We start from the raw sequence: 22,779 nt of genomic DNA, 5'->3' as shown, positions 1-22,779 counted from the left end.
ATGCCAACTATATCACTACCGTGGATACCAATATTATCACCGAAACTTCGAAAAATCTTTAGGAAAGCAGGTTACAGGGCAGTCTTTAAATCCAGTGCAAATCTTAAATCTTTGCTAACTTCGCGCAACAAAACAAAACTACCATCAAATAGCCATCCCGGAGTATACCTAATAGAATGCGAGTGTAAACAAAAATACATCGGCGAAACAAAAATGAAAATAGCAACCAGAACAAAGCAATACCAAAAAAATGTTTTTGAAGAAAAATTAGAACAATCTGCGATTGGCCATCATAAAATTAAATGTTCATGTAATATAAAATGGGATCAAGTAAAGACGCTAAAAGTAGAACCCAAAAAATTTGAAAGAAAAGTTCGAGAGGCAATCGAAATTCAGTTCAACAAATGCGGACCTAAAGATGGAGGTATGAATTTAGATGACGGTCAATATGTAAAAACGCAATTCTGGACGCCATACTTTTTATACCTACGTAATATTAAAGAAGCCCAATTAAAGCGAAGTTTAAAGAAGCCAATAAAAAGTGACATTACCGTTAAAGTTTGTTTGTAATTTAATTTAACTAGCAATAAGCAACCCGTAAAACAGGTTATGGTCGGTCTGTTAATTTATAGTGGCTGTTTTCCACAATTTAAAGTTGCGAAACCTTAAGTAATAACCTTTTAGAAAAACCCCTTCAAATTAAAAAAATTGAACCATCTGTAAAATTAAAATAAAAAGTATGCGGAGGTAAAATAATTTACCAATTATCTAACATTGAGTAATTTACAACTGACATAGATCATACCAGTGTAAGGCAAAACCATTTTCCTCGATACTAAGTTCAACACAATATGTTTTTAGTTACTAACACAAAATAATAACACTTTATCATGCTTTAAATTGACGAAAAAGTAAGGCTATATTCTTGTTATATTTTTTATAACATGAACTTTATTTAATAGGATTAATATTAGGCGAACGTAAATCATACATGATTTATTAATTTTTTGGTATCCCCTTGATACATTTTTCTTTAAAACAGGATATTGCCTTTAAAACGTTAAATGCACACAACCAAATAAAATTATTAAAAATAAATGACCATTACTATATATGGCACTAATCTGACCATTTTTATATATATGTCCTCTGTTTCAATAGCTTTTAGTAAACGGTAATTTACTACCATTTACTAAAAATTCCTTTTGGCACTACCATTTACTTTTACTAATTCCTTTTGGCACTACCATTTACCATCTACCATTTACCATCTACCATTTACCATCTACCAAATTACTAATTCCTTTTGGCACTACCATTTACTAAAAATTCCTTTTGGCACTAATCTGACCATTTTTATATATATGTCCTCTGTTTCAATAGCTTTTAGTAAACGGTAATTTACTACCATTTACTAAAAATTCCTTTTGTTACTCGAAATTTAATTCTCTTAAATATTTTGACACTAATAAAGGACCTCCCTTCCCCGTTTTTGCCTTAATGGTGGTCAGGAGAATAGTTATTTTTATTAAGAATAGTCAAGTTTTTGATGAAGACCTTTTACCAGAACAATGAAATGTAAAACAATGATTTACGTGTATAAGAATTTTTTCTTTTTAATATTTATAAGAATTTAACATATATAAAAATTTTTTCTTTCCTCAAAAGTGTTGCAAATGCAAACTAAGCTAATTAATTAGTTAAAAATCTTATAAAATTTAAGTCGATATTTGAAATTTAAAGATATAAACTTATATGTAAATAAAATAAATAAAATTTAACTCGATATTTGAAAAATGCGCTAAACTACAATATTAACCACCCATTTAAAAGATTCCCTAAATTACCTACAGCAAATTATTAGGCTTAAAATAGAGAAAACTTTAAAAAAATTGAACTAATTGCATACATTTATATCATTTTAACTGACCAAAATTTACAATAAAAGGTAATCAGGTTTCTTTTCATAAATCGTATAAATGCGTCAATCATAAGTCCTAAAGTAAAAAAAAAAAATGGAATTATGATACTATAATTACAACAACAAAAAAAAAAATAAAAAATAAAACACCACATAAAAACTGAAAATTGATTTACCTATTTATAGTAACCCATTTTGACATGGCAATTAATATAAACATTTATCGAAAATGTAACAATAAAATCTGTTTCGAAGTACAAAAGGATTAACAATATTATATATATATATATATATATATATATATATATATATATATATATATATATATATATATATATATATATATATATATATATATATATATATATATATATATATATATACACAAAACATCACAACAATAACACATAAAAATAGAATATTTACATCCTTGATCCTAAATTCCAGTGAAGATAACAAACCAAATTAAAATATGAAAGGCAAAATTAGAAAACCAATTTAAAGTTAACTATATTTATCTTTTTACTAAACATATAAATACATAAAAGTATATTTGTTTTTATGTTCAATATTAGTTATTCAATTACTTCAAATTTAGGACATGAAAACAACCTAGATTTAAAGATCAAGGTTGCATACTCTCATACACATTACGCTAAACATTAACAGACATTATTATTTTTTTTTTTGAGAATAATTAAAGAAGGCTAGACAACACAACCTAGCTCCAAAGCAGTAACTCTGCCTGGCACTAAATACTGCCAAGTCACAACTCTGCTATAAGTACATCGCTTGGCTGGCAAGGTTATCAATCTTGCTCAAAATAATGCCAAATCACACCACTTTGAAAACATGTAAACAACATAATTTAAACATATATACAACTATAAACAAATATGGTTTTATATAACACATTTGATTAATAATCTTTTCAGTTTGATGAAGAGTAGCTTGTTCAGCTATTAGAAGTGGGACTGAGTGGTGAATGAAATCTTCCATCATAAAAAATTTGTATGTATTCCAGAGATGTAAAGGATTGTCAGGTTCACAAAAGGTCAAAATAATTGAAAACAACTGTCTAATTTACTTTGGCATGTGTTAAAACTGCTTCAGAAAGAGTATTCTGCCATTCAGTGTCATCTTGCAACAGACCTTTCAAAACACATGCTTCACAAAACGTTTCAAGGACAATACCATTAACAATATGCACATCCTCCCAAGATGTTGCTCCTTTTGCTTGCAAAAGTAACAGTCTAAGAAAAAACAATTCTCCAGTTGGATTAACTTTATACATCCTTATTATCACCTTATTACCACCCCTTTATCTAACCTTCCATTTACAATGTTTATCATCAAATATAAAGTGATAAGGAATGTCTACATAAGAATTGCAATGTGCTCTTTCATTTTCAGTATTTAACTTAAACTATGCCGCTAGGTGCGTATCACATTGAGCTGCACGATCTAAACCCATTTGTTCTGCTCCATCTCTAAAATACAATAATTGATTTTCAGGTAGATATTTACCAAGTCACAGCACTTTAAAAACACGGAAAGAACATAATATAAACATATGTACAAACTATAAGCACAACAAATGTGTTTAAATATGTATATAAGGTTAACTATATACTAAAATAAATAAATACCTTATATAAATATTTAAACCCCTTTTTTAAACAATTATGTAACACATATTAACACATACACAAACAGCAAAAAAACACTTTACATTATTATAAAAACACATTGATAAAACAACTATAAAGCACTTACTACCACATACACATACATATCAAAAAAGCATATATGCAAACAATAAATGTATGCAAACAAAAATTTTAAAAATGATGCGAGAAAATTTATAAAGATACAAAATATATATTTACAAACAATAATCTTTACCTTCTTTTTTTTTTCCATAAGAACTGTAATCCTCATAACAAAATTTAACCTTTACATACATTAACATGTGACATGCGTTGTCAGTGTTGGCACAAAATTTTAATTTATTTTTCTAAATTTTCTAAAAAAGAACAAAAATAGTTAATAGCATCACAGAAATTTCAAAGTATTAATATCCCTTTTATGGAAATAGCATTAGTATAACTTTAAATAACATCCATACCCCTATTTTCTTTCTAAAAAATAAAATAATAAAAATAAAACTGCTAAAAGAAAAACTAAAACAAACAAAATCTAAACGATTTAAAAAATTAAAACCCTTTCTACTTTAAATCCTTTCTACTTTATCTAATAAAAATTTTAATCCTTTCTACTTTATCTGATAAAAATGTATATATAATTATTTCATATACTTACTTCAATTATAATATGATATATAATTGATTAAGATGATTCTTTATGAAATATACCTAAACTAATAATTAAATTCCAAAAGGAAAAAAGTTTCAACTCGCTTAAGAGATCTTTCTCCAATGGCCGCGTGCATTTAGAGAACGCGCTCTTTCAAAGCCTAGTAACTAATGACAAAACGACGTTAAACATTAAACATTAAATGTTAAACATTTCTGTGCTAATTATATTAAGATTAATAATTTGTAATTAAAGCTGAAGATGCTAGTATCAATAATCTAGCGAAAATTTCTTAGATAAAATAAAAAATTGGTATTGAGAGAACTCGTATTTATTGAAGTTCATATATTAAATATATATATAATATTATCACATCAAACCACTGTATAACAGTTATATATTAAATAATATATAAATAATATTATCACATCAAACCACTGTATAACAGTTAATTGCCATTATTATAATATATTATATATTATAATAATGGGGATTAACTGTTATTATATATATTATAACGTTCATCTTCATCAGTTTTACATATTGCATGTACATATCACTCAAATATGAAAACAAAGTTTTAGATTTCTAATTTATTTTAATCAAATTATTAAAGCCTGCCATTTAAATGTTCCTTATTAATGGAATAGAGAAAATACCATTAAGTTAAATCACTCTTTTCGATTTGGAAGTTTGAAACAAAATAAATATAAATTCCTTCATCAAAATAAAACCAAATTCCACGAACAAATGCTATTTATAAATCTTACAAAGAAGAATTCGTTAATAAAAACAAACCATTTTGACTTAATTATTATATTATATATAATGTCAATTATTAATGTAATATATATGATATAAATTATGACACATTTATAATATATCACATAAATTATTATATAAAAATACCAAAAATATGTGATTTATATACATTTAAATTTCTTCAGAAATGTTTTTTAAGGGGCTACCTAATTTACAATTTTTATTATTATTATTGATAAATTATTTGTGTCATCATCAAAATCCCTTTAAGAATTATTTAGAACTAAAACGTAATGTCAATCCGTGTACATAATTTATGCCAGGTTGCAATTATAGCAACCATACTACCAACGATTGGTATTTAAAAATGTTCAAAGCTATTTATCTCAGCAGACTTTTTTATGGCTCTTTATTTTCTGCCACCGTTATGCTAAGTAGCTCCTGCCAAATAGTGAACAATGGCTTTTAGGATGCCACTTTCGGATGCATCTTTGGTTAGACCATTTTTTCTTAATGCTCCTGTAAATATACATCATCCTTCGTAGTTGAATACAACACATTACTTGTTACTAAACAAATTAAGAATAAAATATACATTCCGTATGTTATCCGAAAATGTATGATACATATAAGTTTATATCTTTAAATGTTAATAATTTTCCCTTAAAATTTAGGAATAATCCCTTCTAGTTTAAGATATAAGCGCATGTAAGAAGACCTTAAGTTTTTTCATAATGTATTATAATAAATTTTTAAATAAAGAAACATTTAAATCATCTACTATACTTTTTTATTAATATTTTATACTGTTATACTTACTGTTATTCTTACTATTATTTGAGAAATCTGCACAAGCAATTAATAAATTACTATGTTGGCAGCTCCCAACAGTTGTAAGTTGGTTAGCAATTATCATTTTAGACCTATATAATAACTAGGTTTCTTTGGTCTAAATTTAAAACTTAAATACTTTTTCTTCACTATTTTACAAAATAAATTTAAACCAACCAAAAAAATAAAAATTATACATAGTCTTACTGAGAACTTGTACATTATTTTATCATATTTATTCTAAAAAACAGCTTAAAAAAAATTGCCGTATACACTATTCAGTTATGTTTTAAGCGGTGGTCCAGTTGTGGCTAACTGGCTCTGGCGTGCAACCTGTAATCGGCCTGTTATTAAATATCCAGGACTGGGATGCCGCAAAAGGACCACATGACAGTTGCTATCTGGTAAACCAGCTCTGGTGAATCTTTTACGGTACAACAATAGTTCATATTGGCTCCGGCATGCCATTCATGGAACTTTAATGTCCCGTAAATGGATCTCCAGAACTGGCGTAGCCGGCACTGGCCCATACGAGCGTTGCTACTTGGGAAATTCTATAAAAAATTTTTCCATTTGAAAAGATTTTTTTTTATTCGGACTGGCCTTCTCAAAACTCAGATTTAAATCCATCAGAGCATCTTTGAGAATAATTCGATCGTCAATTGAAAGGCAAAAAACCGATCAATAAAAATGATTTATTCCAGGTGCTTTTGAATTGTTGGGCAATTAAAAATTGATCTCAAGTTAGTCACTTTTTTAAGAACCCGTACGCGGTCTGTAATATCGGCAGTTATTCCCTCACTTAAGTCAAACAACTAAGAAAAGATGAATGAAGAATCTCATCAAAATAGGGTCTTCCAGATATCTTACTAGATATCATATGCTGAAGAAGAAAAAAAAAAGCTCAAGCATTAAAGAAAGTTAATATGCAAATAAAAAATTTTTGAAGCTGATAGAAACTGTTTAAACAATTTAACTAACTAAATGCAGATTTATCAAATACTCACTACTTAAACCTAAAAAAAAATTAAAGTAAAAATTTATAAGAAAGATAAAAAAACTGTTAAGATCTTCACAACTATTTTGCTTAATTTCAATAATTAATTACAGTATGGTTACCATTTTGGATCACTCTTTGGTTAGATCAGCTCCAGCTGCCTAAAAAAAGTTAGGTTTAGAAACATTTAGTTAATAAAGCATAATAGTCACTTCAGTTGCAGAAATTCAAAGCCTAAAATTATGTAAGAAGAATATTAATTTCTGTAGTGGAATACAGTTTTCATAGTTTAACAATTGGTGGTGCTTAAGACTATATCTCATTACTAAAGTTCACATATTCAGTAGTATTATCCTAGTAATAATGCAGGCATAAAACAACAAAAGGCATTTAAATTCTGTACCAAAATTACTACTTTCTGGGAGATTACTTGCAAAGGAGTATCACAACATTAATATCAAATTTGACACAATATTTCATAATGTATACTGAAAAAGATAAAGTTCATTCAAGTTATTTTTTAAATGTTATCTAAAATATTTTACAACTTTCTCATGGCAAAATTAACTTTACATAATTCTACAGATTCAGAAAAAAAAAAAAAAGTTACAGTATTTTATGACACTTAAAAAGCACTTTTAAGTGTGTCATAAAATACTGTAACTGCTAGTTAACGAAAAAAAATGTTTTACAGTATTTTTTCAAAGTATGATGTTATAAAAGTTTTTAAAGAATTACCCATTAATGTATTTCATAAAAGAACTATATCAATATATTAAGGTTTCTTATTCTTTCCAGTTTTTCCCACACAGAGTCTTTAAAGAGAAGGAACAAAAAACAATAGGTTATGGTTAATTTATTATCAAAATGTACATAGAATGTTGATATAGAAAATAAAATAATAAAAAAAAAGCAGATCATCTTTTTTAAAAAGATGCCAACACAAAAAACATGCTTTCTAGATTATCTTCATAATTTGTAAGAAAAAATATTATGAAAACTTTACTAAAAAATCATTTTAAATGATAAGACCATAAGTTTGAGTTTCAAAAACAGTGTATTATTCAATACTGTTAAGAACTTTTTTAATGTTTAAAAAAACACTCTTTACCATTATCTTTTTTGGAATAATATTGAATACTTCAGAAATTGCATCAATGCTTGTTATTTATAACTTATTGCTTTCAAACAGCCATGGGAAAAGTACTTTACACAAGATACATCAGATAAATTTTCTTTTACATATCTAATTTTATATTCTTAAATTTTTTAAAAAAACCCTGTGTTGTGATCAACATTTTCTGAAAAGTAACAAAAAGATTTTTGTTTTCTCTATAAAGTAAAGTGCAAGTGAAAAAATGTGACAAATAACTTTTGCTCCAGTGATAACTTTTAACCTCATCCTGGACTACATATAATGATAATTTTCAGCAAAATCTTCAAAAATTATTCATTTCTTTTGATTAAGATTTTCTTAGCAGTTTTTTTTAAGTAATTACTTTGTGTTTTTCGATGCTACTGCAAAAGAAGTCATTAAAATTATTGAGTGGCAGTATTTGCAACACTTGTGTTGTATAGTCAGTGGTCTGCCATTGCTTGAATATTTTGAATAATTTTTCTTAGCTAATTGCCTATAAACTCTTGTACTAAACACCTGCTTGAATACCTGGGGATTGGTCCAATTGGTGCAGCATACAGCATTTCTAACACAACAAACAATTACAGAAATAGAATCCTTATAACTTTTATTCGAAATAATTGCATCCATGAGAAGTATTGCATTTTGAAGATTTTTTGTATGCACTTATATTGAGACTAACTGAGACATTAGCTGAAATGCACCACTTTGGGTTTCAGATTGCAAAGTTTGACAAACTGACATTGACATTAGGATAGTCTTTTTTAGATGTGTTTTGTAAATGTGCAACATGTAATTTATTAAGATTGAGGTAGAAATAACATTTTTTGAATGTGTTGGGTTTTTTTAATACTAAGTCTTTTTTTCCCTGGCATCCTTCTTAGAAACTTATTTCTTTGATAAAAAATTATCACTAATTTGACTGTTTCTGGTATAATATGGTTTTTTAGATTTTTTCCTGGTAATGATAAAATCCTCTGCTCATGTTTATCTTTTTTAACTTTAGAAAAAGACAATCAGACAGTTCAAAGTAATTTGATACCTTTTTATATGTCCAAGATTTTGTTGCAAGTGTTAACATTTGCACCTTATAGTGTTAGGAGTCAATCAATTATTTTTTTTTTTTGAATTCATACATTAAACTGTCTAGATCTTTATCTTTATGTTACTGTTTGAAATGGTGCTGTTTATTCGTGATGTTAAAGAAACATCTCCAATATTATATGCTAACAAAACCTTTTCAGCAACTCTGTCTGATAATATCCTCACAATTTTGTTTTGCTGGTGAAATCCAAAGTAATTTATATAAAAGTATTAAACTTTAACATTTCTTACTTTGTGACTCCCACTCTTCCTGTCAAGTAAAATCTTCATCAGCTTCTACTGCTCTTTTGCAATGTTTGCTGCATGTTTTCAAACCCGGGGTTATATTTAAATTCTTTTCTTATAAAAGCAAAAGTCAAGGGAATTCTTTAAGTTCCCTAAAAAAAAAAAAAGCAAGTTTAGATAAGTTTTAAAAGTAACTGAAATCTTAACAACTATTATAAATCTTCACAAAACATTTTCCATTTTATTCCCATAAGAGATCTGCTGTAACTATAATAAATGTTAGATTAAATTTTACAGAAGTCTTTTTACTTTTCCTTTTGCATTTCAAAAGGATTGCAACACTTTTTAATTTTTCTCTCAAAATATTTGCAATAGAGCTGCTAATGATAACCACATGAAATTCTTATTGAATATATTTTTCTTTCATATTTGCTTACCACATTATTTTCTTAACAGATTTTAATGTTATGTTTTACAATTTCATTTCTAAAATTGTTAACTCAAATATATATTTCTTTAGAGAAAATAGAAATATAAAAAATTAACAATATGCTTTTTCATAATACACTCCTTCATTTGCTTAAACTTTAAACAAAGGTGTCAACAGAACCAATTTCAGAGGAAGGGTGGGGGACAATTTTAAAAAGCTTAACTTAAACTGTCTAAAACACATTAGTGGCTTTTTTGAAACTTATCTAAGCATTTAATGACTTGGAATATTAAAAATGCATTCAAGAGCAACAAAACTATTTAAAACTTGAAACTTTATAGAAAAAATTTGAAAACTAAAATGTAAATTTAATTCACTCATTTTATAAAAATGTATTTCAGATATATTTTGATAATTCAACTTAAATAAAACATATAATATTGATAAAACAAAAAGAAAAATAATAACATTCACAATAACAAAAAAAAGATTAACAATATAAATAAAAATAACCAAAATAATAAATCTTATGCGAAAAAAAAAACAATGAAAAGAACTAATAATAAAAAGTGTAATAAAAAAATTAGTAACAAAAAAAATGATATAAAGAACAAATATAACAATAATAAAAAGAATAATAATAATTATAAAAAGTTTGACCACAGCAAAAAACAAAAAGAATTTTAAAACAAAACAAGTTTATAAAAATAAAAAAAAAAAAAGTAAAAAAAGACGAAGAAACATGTAACAAAAATAAAGCAAATAACACAATAACATAAATTAAAACATTAAGAATAATCAAAGTAAAGAAAATAATATCAACAAAAAAAAAGAAAAACAATTATAATAATATTAGCAAGAACAATAAATAAATTAAAAAAACAATATAACTATTAAAAATAACAAAAAAAATAATGACAAAAATAATAAAAACAAAAATATGAATATTAATAATAATATTAAAAAAGTAAAAATGATAACAATAAAAAACAAAAAAAAAAAAAAAAATTAACAATAATAAAAGGAATAACAAAAAAAAAAAAAAAAAAAAGTTAAAAAACAATAATAATTATAATAAAAGTTAAAATAATAATAATAAAAATACTAAAAAAATAATAATAATGTAAGCAATATTTATAACACTGATGATGATAATATGATTAAAAGAAACAAAAAAAAAAAAAAATAGAAAAAATAATAACAACAATAAATATAATAATAAAAAGAATTTTAATATAGTAATGATAATAATAGTAATTAAAATGATGATGATAACATTAACATAATAAATAATATTATTATTAATAAAAATATTAATAACAATAAACAAAAAAATAATAATAATAGAACTAATGATAATAGTAACTATCTAAAAGAAAAATTATAATTATACTAAAAGAATTAATAACAAAAACAAAACAATGGTAATAATAAAAATAAAAATAATAATAATAATAATAATAACAATAATAATAATAATAATAATAATAATAACAATGATAATAATAACAATGATAATAACAATAATAATAACAATAATAATAACAATAATAATAACAATAATAATAACAATAATAATAACAATAATAATAACAATAATAATAACAATAATAATAACAATAATAATAACAATAATAATAACAATAATAATAACAATAATAATAACAATAATAATAACAATAATAATAACAATAATAATAACAATAATAATAACAATAATAATAACAATAATAATAACAATAATAATAAAAATAATAATAACAATAATAATAACAATAATAATAACAATAATAATAACAATAATAATAACAATAATAATAACAATAATAGTAACAATAATAATAACAATAATAATAACAATAATAATAACAATAATAGTAACAATAATAATAACAATAATAATAACAATAATAATAACAATAATAATAACAATAATAATAACAATAATAATAACAATAATATTAATAATAATAGTAATAATAACAATAGCATTAACAATAACAATAAAAACTAGCAAAAAGCAACCCGTAATACTGGTTATGGTCAGTCTGTTACTTAATTTATAGTGGCAGTTTTCCACAATTTAAAGTTGTAAAACCTTAACTGACACCCTTTTAGAAAAACGCCTTCATTTTGAAAAAATTTAACCATCTGTAAAATTAAAATAAAAAGTATGCGGAGGTAAAATAATTTACCAATTATTTAACATTATTTGAGTAATTTACAACTGACATAGGTCATATAAGTGAAAGGCAGAACTATTTTCCTCGACATTACTAAGTTCAAAACAATATGTTTTTAGTTACTGACACAAAATAATAACACTTCATCATGCTTTAAATTGACGAAAAAGTTAAGCTAAATTCTTGTTATATTTTTTATAACATGAACTTTAACTAATAAGATTAATATAAAGCGAACGTAAGTTGTACATGAGTTATTCATTTTTTGGTATCCCCTTGATACATGTTTCTTTAAAAAAGGAAATTGTCTTTAAAACGTTAAATGCACACAACTAAATAAATTTATTAAAAATAACTGAACATTTGACCATTACTATATATGACACTAATCTGACCATATTTATATATGGCCTCTTTGTTTCAATAGTTTTTAGTAAACGGTAATTTGCTACCATTTACTAAAAATTCCTTTTGTTACTCGAAATTTAATTCTCTTAAATATTTTGACACTTATAAAGGACCTCCCTTCCCCATTTTTGCCTTCATGGTGGTCAGGAGAATAGAGTTATTTTTATTAAGAGTAATCAAGTTTTTGATGAAGACCTTTTACCAGAATGATAAAATATAAAACAATGATTTACATGTATAATAATTTTTTCTTTTTAATATATATAAGAATTTAACATATATAAGAATTTTTTCTTTCCTGAAAAGTGTTGCAAAAGCAAACTAAGCTAATTAATTAGTTAAACACCTTATAAAATTTAAGTAACTCGATATTTGACAAATGCGCAAAACTACAATATTCACCACCCTCGTTAAAAAAGATTTAAAAAGAACTGACAAAAATTTACAGTGAAAGGTAATCAGGTTTCTTTTTATAAATCGTATAAATGCGTCATGCATAATTCTTAAAGAAAAAAAAAAAACGGAATTATGATACCATAATTACAACAACAACAACAACAACAAAAAACACCACATAAGCACTGAAAATTGATTTACCTATTTATAGTAACCTATTTTGACATGGCAGTTAACATAAATATTTATCGAAAATGTAACTATAAAATCTATTTCGAAGTACAAAAGGATTAACAATACTAAAAAGAAAAAAAAAAAAAAAAACAAAAAAAAAAAAACAAATTCAGATATAAATTACATTTCTAGCAAATGTTATCTTGGCTTTTAGTAAATAGAAAAAGCAGTAAGTTCCAATAATGAAACTACCTATTATTCATTTTTAACAATAGTCACCGATGTGAAGGTGTCTATTGTTAAAAACGAATATCAACACAAGACATCACAACAATAACACATAAAAATAGAATATTTACACCCTTGATCCTAAAATCCAGCGAAAATAACAAACCAAATTGAATTAGAAAACCAATTTAAAGTTAACTATGATTATCTTTTTACTAAACATATAAATACATAAAAGTATATTTGTTTTTATGTTCAATATTAGTTATTCAATTACTTCAAACTTAGAACATTAAAACACCCTAGATTTAAAGATCAAGGTTGCATACTCTCATACACATTACGCTAAACATTAACAGACATTATTATGTGTTTCCAGAATAATTAAAAAAGGCTAGACAACACAACCTAGCTCTAAAGCAGTAACACCGCCTGGCACTAAATGCTGCCAAGTCACACCTCTGCTATAAGTACATCGCTTAGCTGGCAAGGTTATCAATCTTGCTCAACACCACTTTGAAAACATGGAAGTTGAAAACATCCAAGTCACACCACTTTGAAAACATGGAAACAACATAATTTAAACATATATACAACTATAAACAAATATGGTTTTATATAACACATATAAACAGATTTTATAACAATATTAAATGACAGATACATTTATCAAAAAATATGAAAAAAAAAATTAAAATAATAAAGTTATACATACAAAATGTGCTCACAACCTACAAACAGTAAGTTTTCGAAATGAAAACCTAAAGACTATAAATTAAGAACATTAGAAAATGTAACATTATTTAAGTAACACTTTTCACCTACCATACCTTGAATGAGATGTTTATCAATTTTAAAAAACAAACTATTAAATGCTCTAGTTCTTGAACATGCAACATATAGTTGACCATAAGAGAAACACGGTTTTTTGAGATATACCCTAACTCAATCAAATGTTTGACCTTGACTTTTATTAATTATCATTGAATAAGCCAATCTGACAGGAAACTGACAACGTTTCAGAACAAAAGGTAAATTAGAATCTGATGGAGCCATCTGAATTCGAGAAACAAAAACCTGTTTACCACCAGAAACACCTGTCAAAACCTCTGTATCAATATAACTACTTTGAAGAGCACAAACTTTCATTCGAGTACTATTGCATAACCAAGCTTTGAGATCTAAATTTCTAAGTAGCATAAATACACAACCAATTTTCAATTTCAAACAACGAGGTGGCATACCTGAAGGAGTTAAGCTGTTCAAAAACTCAACAGGAAAGTTATTTCTTTCATTAAGGTCATCAGTATCAACTTGATCAGCACTTAAATAAATTTTGACCTCACCTGGCAGACATTCAAGCACTTCTTCATTGATTGATAATGAATCAACATTAGTTGGTGTTAAAATCACGCGTTTAATCATTTTGATCAGCATCTCCAAAAATCTTTTCAACAATCGATTCATTTTCTCTAATAATGCACTGATTTGTTATTTCAATGCATCCTTTAAAAGGATCCTCCTCTTTGACAGGTATTGTTTTACTCTCAAGTTTTAGTAGCCATTGGGAAAATTCACCTTCCCCATCTTGTACTCCCACATTTTTAGTTAATGCAAACTTCTGCACCCATTGCCAATGCAAAGAACATTTTATACACGATTCTACTATTTCAGCTGGTTGTCCTCTTTTCACAACAGGAAGAATTTGCCTAAAGTCACCACCAAAAAGAATGATTTTTCCTCTGAACGGAAAGTTGTTGTTGCAAATATCTTTTAACAACCTATCAATTGCATTTAAGGCATGTTTAGGTATCATGGATGTTTCATCAAGCAAAAACAAACTAACTTGTCTTAAAAAATGCCCGTGTATAGAGTTAGGAGTTACATTTCATGTGCTATTATCCAATATTGGAACAGGAATTTTAATAAGCCATGCAATGTAGATCCATTTGTAAGAAGAGTTGCTGCTATGCCAGTCCATGCAGCTGTAGCAGATTTAAAGCCTCTACTTATAGTTTCAGCAATCAAATAATTATAAGTAAAGGTTTTTCCACTACCAGCTCTCCATCCATGAAAAACAATCTAGAATGTTGATTTTCTACACTTGGTTGCTCATTCAGTGCAGCAAGAATAGCATTACATACATTTAACTGATTGACATTAAGCCGCAGTCTCATGCGATTGGCTTTGTCGATAGATTGTTGAACATATTCATCAAAATTTTCTAGATTTAAGCCTATAAACTCATCAATAACAGGCAGATTGTAATCAGCCAGCGTTTTACCACTTTGATTGATAATCTTTTCAATTTGATGAAGAGTAGCTTGTTCAGCTATTAGAAGAGGGACTGAGGAGTGAATGAAATCTTCCATCATAAAAGCTTTGTATGCATTCCAGAGATGTAAAGGTTTGTCAGGTTCACAAAAGGTCAAAATAATTGAAAACAACTGTCTAATTTGCTTTGGCATATGTGTTAAAACTGCCTCAGAAAGTGTATTTTGCCATTCAGTGTCATCTTGCAACCAACCTTTCAAAACACATGCTTCATAAAACGTTTCAAGTACTATACTATTAACAGTACGCACATCCTCTCAAGATGTTGCTCCCTTTGCTTGCAAAAGTAACAGTCTAAGAAAAAACAATTCTCCAGTTGGATCAACTTTATACATTCTTACTATCACCTTATTACCACCCCTTTGTCTAACCTTCCATTTACAATGTTTATCATTAAATATAAAGTGATAAGGAATGTCTACATACGAATAGCAATGTGCTCTTTCATTTTCAGTGTTTAACTTAAATCATGCCGCTAGGTGCGTATCACATTGAGCTGCACGATCTAAACCCATTCTGCTCCTTCTCTAAAATACACTAATTGATTTTCAGGTAGATGTTTACCAAGTCACAGCACTTTGAAAACATGGAAACAATATAATATAAACATATGTACCAACCATAAGCACAATAAATGTGTTTAAATATGTATATAAGGTTAAATATATACCTTATATACATATTCAAACACATTTTTAAAACAATTATGTAACACATATTAACACATGCACAAACAATAAAAAAACACTTTACATTATTATAAAAACACATTGATAAAAAAACTATAAAGCACTTATTACCACATACACATACATATCAAAAAAGCATATATGCAAACGATAAACGTGTGCGAACAAAAATTTTTAAAATGACGCAAGAAAATATAAAAAGATACAAAATAATATTTACAAACAATACTCTTTACCTTCTTTTTTTTCTTCATAAGAACTGTAATCCTCTTAACAAAATTTAACCTTTACATACAATAACATGTGACATGCCATGTCAGTGTTGGCACAAAATTTTAATTTATTTTTCTAAATTTTCTAAAAAAGAACAAATATAGTTAACAGCATCACAGAAATTTTAAAGTAGTAATAACCATTTTATGGAAATAGCATTAGTATAACTTTAAATAACATCTATACCCCTATTTTCCTTCTAAAATAATATAACAAAAATAAAACTGCTAAAAGAAAAACTAAAACAAACAAAATATAAACGATTTAAAAATTAAAATCCTTTCTACTTTAAATCCTTTCTACTTTTTCTAATAAAAATTTAAATCCTTTCTACTTTATCTAATAGAAATATTTTATGAGTAAACTACTTGCATACTAAATCATAATGAAACAGACTTATTGTAATGGACTATGAAAAAAAAAAATAGTCATCAAAAATCACCTGAAATTAGGAATCAGATGATAAACTAGCTGTTACCAAAAACAACAATAAAAATATACAAAATTTAAATGTAAACAACAACAAAAATAAAAGGAGTAGTAAGGATAACAAGAATTATAAAAATAATGATAATAATAAAACAATAAAAAACAAATATGACAAAATTAATAACAAAAAGATTTTAAAAAAATGATAACAAGGATAGTAAAAATAAGAATAATAATGATAATAAAAAATAGAAAATAATGAAATGAATAATAACAAAAACAATGATGAAAATATAAATAGTAATTGTAATAATGAAAATAAGAAAAACAAAAATAACAGGAATAATGATAACGCAAATAATGATGATATAAAATAACAACTGTAACAATAATTATTATAATAACCATAAAAAGAAAAATAACAATTAAAAAATATACAACAAAAAAAAGAGGAACAAAAATAACAATAAGTATATTAACAGTAAGAGGATTATAAACAAAAGGACAAATAAAAAGAATAACAGTAAGAACATATTTAATAAAAACAAAATAAAATTTAAAAAAATTGTAACAAAAAAGAAACATAATCATAACAATAATAATCATAATAACAACAAAAAGAAAATATAACAGTTACAAAATATGACCAAAAAAGAATAATAATAAGTATAATAACAATAATGAGAATTATAAGAAGAAGAACAATAAAAAAGAATAACAATATGAAGAGCAAATTTAGTTAAAAAAAAAAAAAATGATATGAAGAAAAAAAAAAGCAACAATAAAAGTGATAATTATAAGTGCAATAATAACAAAAACACAAAAAGGAAAATTTAACTATAATTACAATTTTAAAAAAATGAAGAATAAAAACAATATAAAATCACTATTAATAAAAATAACAATAATAATAAAAGGAATAGTATCACAAATAACAATACAATAACAAAAATAATAAAAATTGCAACTGTAAAAACATGAATATTAACAAAAATGATAAGAAAAATAATAATAATAATAGGAATATTTTAAATGAAAATATAAATATAAGTAATAAAATAAAATAAAAGAAAATTAATTATAACAACAAATAATGAGAAAAATTTTAAAAATAGAAAAACAGAATAATAATAACAATAAGAATAGAAATAACAATAAGAACAAGTATAACATTAACAAAAATAATAATAAGAACAAAAATAAGAATAATAATAAGAATAACAAAAAACAACAATAATAAAAATATACATCATGATTAAAAAAGTAACAATAATAATAAAAAAAGAGTAACAATTACAACAAAAGTTATAAAAATAACAATAATATTATAACAAGGAAATACAAAAACATTACAACAATAAAAATAAGAAAAATAATTGTAAGCATACTGTGTTTTTACAACAAACTTTAAATGTTAGAGTTTTTATTTATTTCTCAAACTTTTAATTATCTTGTTTTTGTGAGCAATAGCCTCATTGAGATGTTTAAATCTTGCCCTTAGCTTAACATTTTCCCTTAACACCTTCACATCCTCTCTATGCTTTCATATTTTGGTAGTAATATCATTTGCCAAAAAACTAAACTGTCATTTTACGACTTTTGTTCTAGGAGACAGCTGGTCAGCTCTTAGTCTGAATAGTGGTCTTGAATCAGATAAAGATAAAACATTTATATGTTTAGGAGATGCGTTAACTGACAAAGATGAAATAGTGTTACTTGAATTTGTGTTTGACTGAAATGAATGCGCTGCTGACAATACTGTTATTTGACACAAGAAAGGCTCATTGTAAAAGTCAATAAAATGTTTAGAACCTCTTAAAAAATTGCAAGCCCATATTTTGATTCTCTAACAAGAAGTTTAATATGACTTTTATAAATCTTGAAGCCATAAAGCTTATTGAGTTGTGTGATTCATCATTGCTAATGAATGTAAACAGTATATGTCCATTTCTACAGTCTATGTATATTTGTGAAGGCAATGTAAAGTTTGATGCTAGATATTTTTTTACTACACCACAAAACACACAGATATTCTTTTGGGCCCCATGATACCTCAAAACGCTAAATGCAATTATTTTTAAAATGAATTTAAAAATTTATAAGAGAATGTTGTTTGCTTTAATTTCCTTTTTTTAAAAAAATAATTCACTTACTTATTTCTGTTTCAAACATATACACATGAATTGCTTGATAAGATGAAAAAAGTGCACACAAATATTATTTGATAACAATTATAAGCAACTTTGTCATAACATAAATATTATTTACATGCTAAACTTTTCTTTTTTTAAAAAAAAAAATGACCACATGATGCATCATATAATTCGTACCATCTGATACCTCATTCACTCATAACAATTATAAAAATTTTTCATAATAAATTATCAATAAATTAAAAAATAAAACTAAACTGTTAAATGGTAGCATACTATTATTAAAATAATACATTATTACTTTAGAATGTTAAGCAATAGCAATAAAGTAGATTTTATTATGATAGTTATAACTATGATGAAAAACACTCAAACTTGAATAAAAAAATTTACAAAAAAAATGCAAGCTCAATTTAAAAATGTTAACAAAGTAACTTTAAAATGTCTATTGGCAAGAAATATCTGTTGGAATTTTTAATCCACCACAATCCAAACAAAAAAAACAAAACAACAACAACAACAACTATATTTAAAGATAATTAATAATTACAACATTGAATAACAAAAAAAAATTCTAAAACACAATAAAAAAAAACAAATAACAGTAACACTAATACAAAGAATTTAAAAAGTTTACAAAAGCAATAAACAAGAAATGTAATAATAAATTACAAAAATGATAAGTGATAAGAGGAATTTAATAACATAACCACATTAGCTTAAAAGTATAACAAAAAAAATAAACAACAACAATAATTTAAAATATTACGAAGTAAAATAGAAACCTTAACTAACACCAACAGCAACAAAAGCCCTGTAACAACAAATAAAGGCATAGTAACTGTATACAGTATTGTGAAAAAGTTAAGAACCACTAAATAAAAAAAAATATTTTTTTCAAATAAATCTAATTAATTCTTATTCTATAGATAATAAAATAGTCTTTTTTTTTCAAACATATTAAATATAGCATGAGAAAAAAGAAAAAAATTTTTTTTTTGAAAATAAGTTAATAGAACCTATAAAAAATAAGGAGTAAATATTATGTGTTAATTTTTTTTTATATTTTTTTTGTGAAAAAGTTAAGAACCACAAAGAATTTTTGGTGCTAAATGCGGCGGAAACGTCTTTTTAAATTTATTTTTCCCTTTTTTTTTAAATATTCTATTAATGACCTGAGTTATTACCAAAGAACCAATAAAAACATTTGAAAAAAATTAATTTTTTTAAATACTTTTAAAAAAAGTATTTAATTTCAAACAAAAAAATATTCTTTCCTTTTGAAAAAATGAACAGAAAAGCTATTACCTATGAAGATCGTGTAAAAGTGGTGCATTTTCACCAGGAAGGTAAATCCGCTCGCGAAATTGAAAGAATAGTAAAGCGATCACATAGTTCGGTGCTAAAAATCATCAAAAGATTCAAAGAGACGAAATCTTACGTTGATCGCCATCGTTCTGGAAGACCGCGTTTGACGACACCCAATGATGATCGCCTTTTAATCAGGTTGGCAAAGAAAAATCGAACCATGCCGTCGCATGAATTAAGAAGGGAATGGAAGCTTTCAAATGGACGTCAAGCATCGGCATCACTTGTGCGTAGGAAACTATTAGCTAACAATATGTTATGGAAAAAAGCTGTTCTAAAACCGCGACTTACCAAACTACATATAAAAAAGCGAAAAAAATTTTGCCAAAGCGTCAAAGAATGGACTAAACAAAAATGGAGGACAGTAATGTTCAGTGATGAGATGAATATCGAGGTTGATAACCGAAAAAACCGAATTATGATTCGCAGGCAGCCTTCAGAAAAATATAATCACGATTGTATCGTTCAAAGAACAAAACAAGGTAGCGGGTCGGTTGGAATATGGTGCTGCATGACATATTATGGTCTCGGTATGTTTAAATTATTTGATGGTCGACTCAACTCTAGTTATTATGTCGATATTTTAAATAACAACTTGTTACCGTCAATTGATGCACTTGAGCAAAGCGTTCCGTTCATTTTTCAGCAAGACAATGCACCATGTCACAGGGCTAAAATTGTCTCTGAATGGTTCGAAAGTAAAAATATTGAGCGTCTAACTTGGCCACCAAATAGCCCAGATCTAAATTGCATTGAAAATCTTTGGAGTTGGCTTGATAAAGAGATTGCCAAGAAAGCACCAAGGAGCCTTGAGGAGTTGCGCAATATTTTACCAGCAATACTTGGAAATGTTCCCAAACATATTTTAGAGAATTTAATAGACTCAATGCCAAATCGTATAAATGAGTGCTTAAAAATTCATGGTAGAATTACGCGGTATTAGGTAAAAATTATCGTTTCTTGTTCTGTGGTTCTTAACTTTTTCACAATTTTTTTAAAATAAAAATTACCTATAAAACTTTAAATACATTTTTTATATTTGTTCAAAAGTTTTTATCACTATTATTATTTTTTATTTTGTTTGTCTATTTTCTAAAATTTATTATTATTTTTTTTTTTACCAGAAAAATATATTCGGTTAAAAAGAAATTTAAAAATAAAAATAAATTACGATTTTTTTTTTTTGTGGTTCTTAACTTTTTCACAATACTGTATATGAGAAGAAAAAAAAAAAAAAAAATTTCACAACTGAAACAGAGGAAAAAAATAATACAGAAGAACAAGTAAAAATAACAAAAAAAAAAAAAAAAAAAATTAGAGCTTGATAAAACTATTAACAACAGTAAGTGATAAATAATGAAAATTAAAATAAACTTTAAGACATAAAAATAATGACAATATTAAAAAAAATGTCAGAATGTTGTGGATCTTGCGTCCAAAGAATGAAATTAAATTTATCCTTCTGGCCTTATATCTCCTGATGATAAAAAATATGCAAAATGAGCATATAACTATGTTTGATGTATAAATTTTATCTCCAATTGTTTTTTTGTCCCATAAATGAAATATGTTGCAAAACTGCTTCTTTTTTATTGTCCATTTTCAAGGAACTTAAAAGTCAAGTATCTTATCAAACTTAGACCAGGTGTCAACAGTTATCAATAGATTGATTGTTAAAATAGTAACATTACACTTAATTCCATTATGAAATGTTTCTAAGCTAAGATTTTTATAAACTCATCATATAATGTATTTCTAATGCCACTTAAAGATATTATGGTAGTTCTTTGAGCTGGAACAGCAGTTGGAATTTGAGACAAGGGTACTCCCAGCCAAACAGATGGAGCAATTTTTTGATCAACGTTTTCCTCCATGTACTGTAAATGTTTCAAAACATGGAGGCCAGTGAAACTCACAGATAACAATATTATTGGTAACAACTAAATTAGAAATTGGAATGGCTTTTATCCATCTTTCACGCTCAACATTATCACTTGGAAATTGATGCACTGACACTTTACTAGCTTTATATATATATATATATATATATATATATATATATATATATATATATATATATATATATATATATATATATATATATATATATATATATATATAAATAGCTATTTCAAGTTGTATTATTTTCAAATACAATATCTCCTGTTCATATAAGAGTGCTCAATATTTTGTTTAAATAGAGCAATATATATATATATATATATATATATATATATATATATATATATATATATATATATATATATATATATATATATATATATATATATATATAAAACGAAGAAACAACAACTATCTATCAATAGATTTTTTGATTTGTATTTCATGGGTGATGATTGCCGCTAGGCATGAAACTTTAAGTACCATACATAGTTGTTGCTTCTTCGTTTTATATAAAT

The 22,779-nt window shown here is 25.5% G+C and overlaps 2 protein-coding genes and 1 pseudogene across 3 annotated transcripts; 1 reads left to right on the top strand and 2 right to left on the bottom strand.

Moving 5' to 3' along the window:
• LOC149878401 (uncharacterized) lies at window positions 1–570 on the top strand. Its single transcript, XM_090072532.1, has one exon. It carries the CDS (start codon window positions 1–3, stop codon window positions 568–570), a length of 570 nt encoding a protein of 189 aa, XP_089928658.1.
• Window positions 571–5,969: 5,399 nt separating this feature from the next.
• On the bottom strand, window positions 5,970–16,492 carry LOC149878399 (ATP-dependent DNA helicase PIF1-like). 2 transcript variants are annotated; one of them, XR_016447668.1, is made up of 4 exons: window positions 16,373–16,492; window positions 9,301–9,446; window positions 6,950–6,988; window positions 5,970–6,713 (listed from the first exon to the last, which is right to left on the bottom strand). XR_016447668.1 is itself a non-coding variant. In XM_090073201.1 (4 exons), the coding sequence occupies exon 1, from the start codon at window positions 14,578–14,580 to the stop codon at window positions 14,059–14,061; it is 522 nt and encodes a 173-aa protein (XP_089929327.1). In that variant the 3' UTR covers window positions 5,970–6,713; window positions 6,950–6,988; window positions 9,301–9,446; window positions 13,522–14,058. The 2 variants fall into 2 exon arrangements, 1 of the variants encoding a protein (XP_089929327.1); XM_090073201.1 differs by lacking the exon at window positions 16,373–16,492 and adding an exon at window positions 13,522–14,580.
• Window positions 15,138–15,782, bottom strand: LOC149878400 (uncharacterized; annotated as a pseudogene).
• Window positions 16,493–22,779: the final 6,287 nt, after the last annotated feature.

This window comes from Hydra viridissima, unplaced genomic scaffold, assembly GCF_058129835.1.
Source record: "Hydra viridissima isolate aposymbiotic clone 2 unplaced genomic scaffold, HvirCarnegie_v1 scaffold_15, whole genome shotgun sequence".
Lineage (NCBI taxonomy): Eukaryota > Metazoa > Cnidaria > Hydrozoa > Anthoathecata > Hydridae > Hydra > Hydra viridissima.
Note: the sequence above shows the minus strand (reverse complement) of the source record. Positions and strands in the feature narration are given on the sequence as shown.

Excerpts from the sequence above, each read along its gene's own strand:
- LOC149878401 (XM_090072532.1), top strand. The coding sequence starts at position 1 with ATGCCAACTATATCACTACCGTGGATACCAATATTATCACCGAAACTT.
- LOC149878399 (XM_090073201.1), bottom strand. The coding sequence starts at position 14,580 with ATGAATCGATTGTTGAAAAGATTTTTGGAGATGCTGATCAAAATGATT.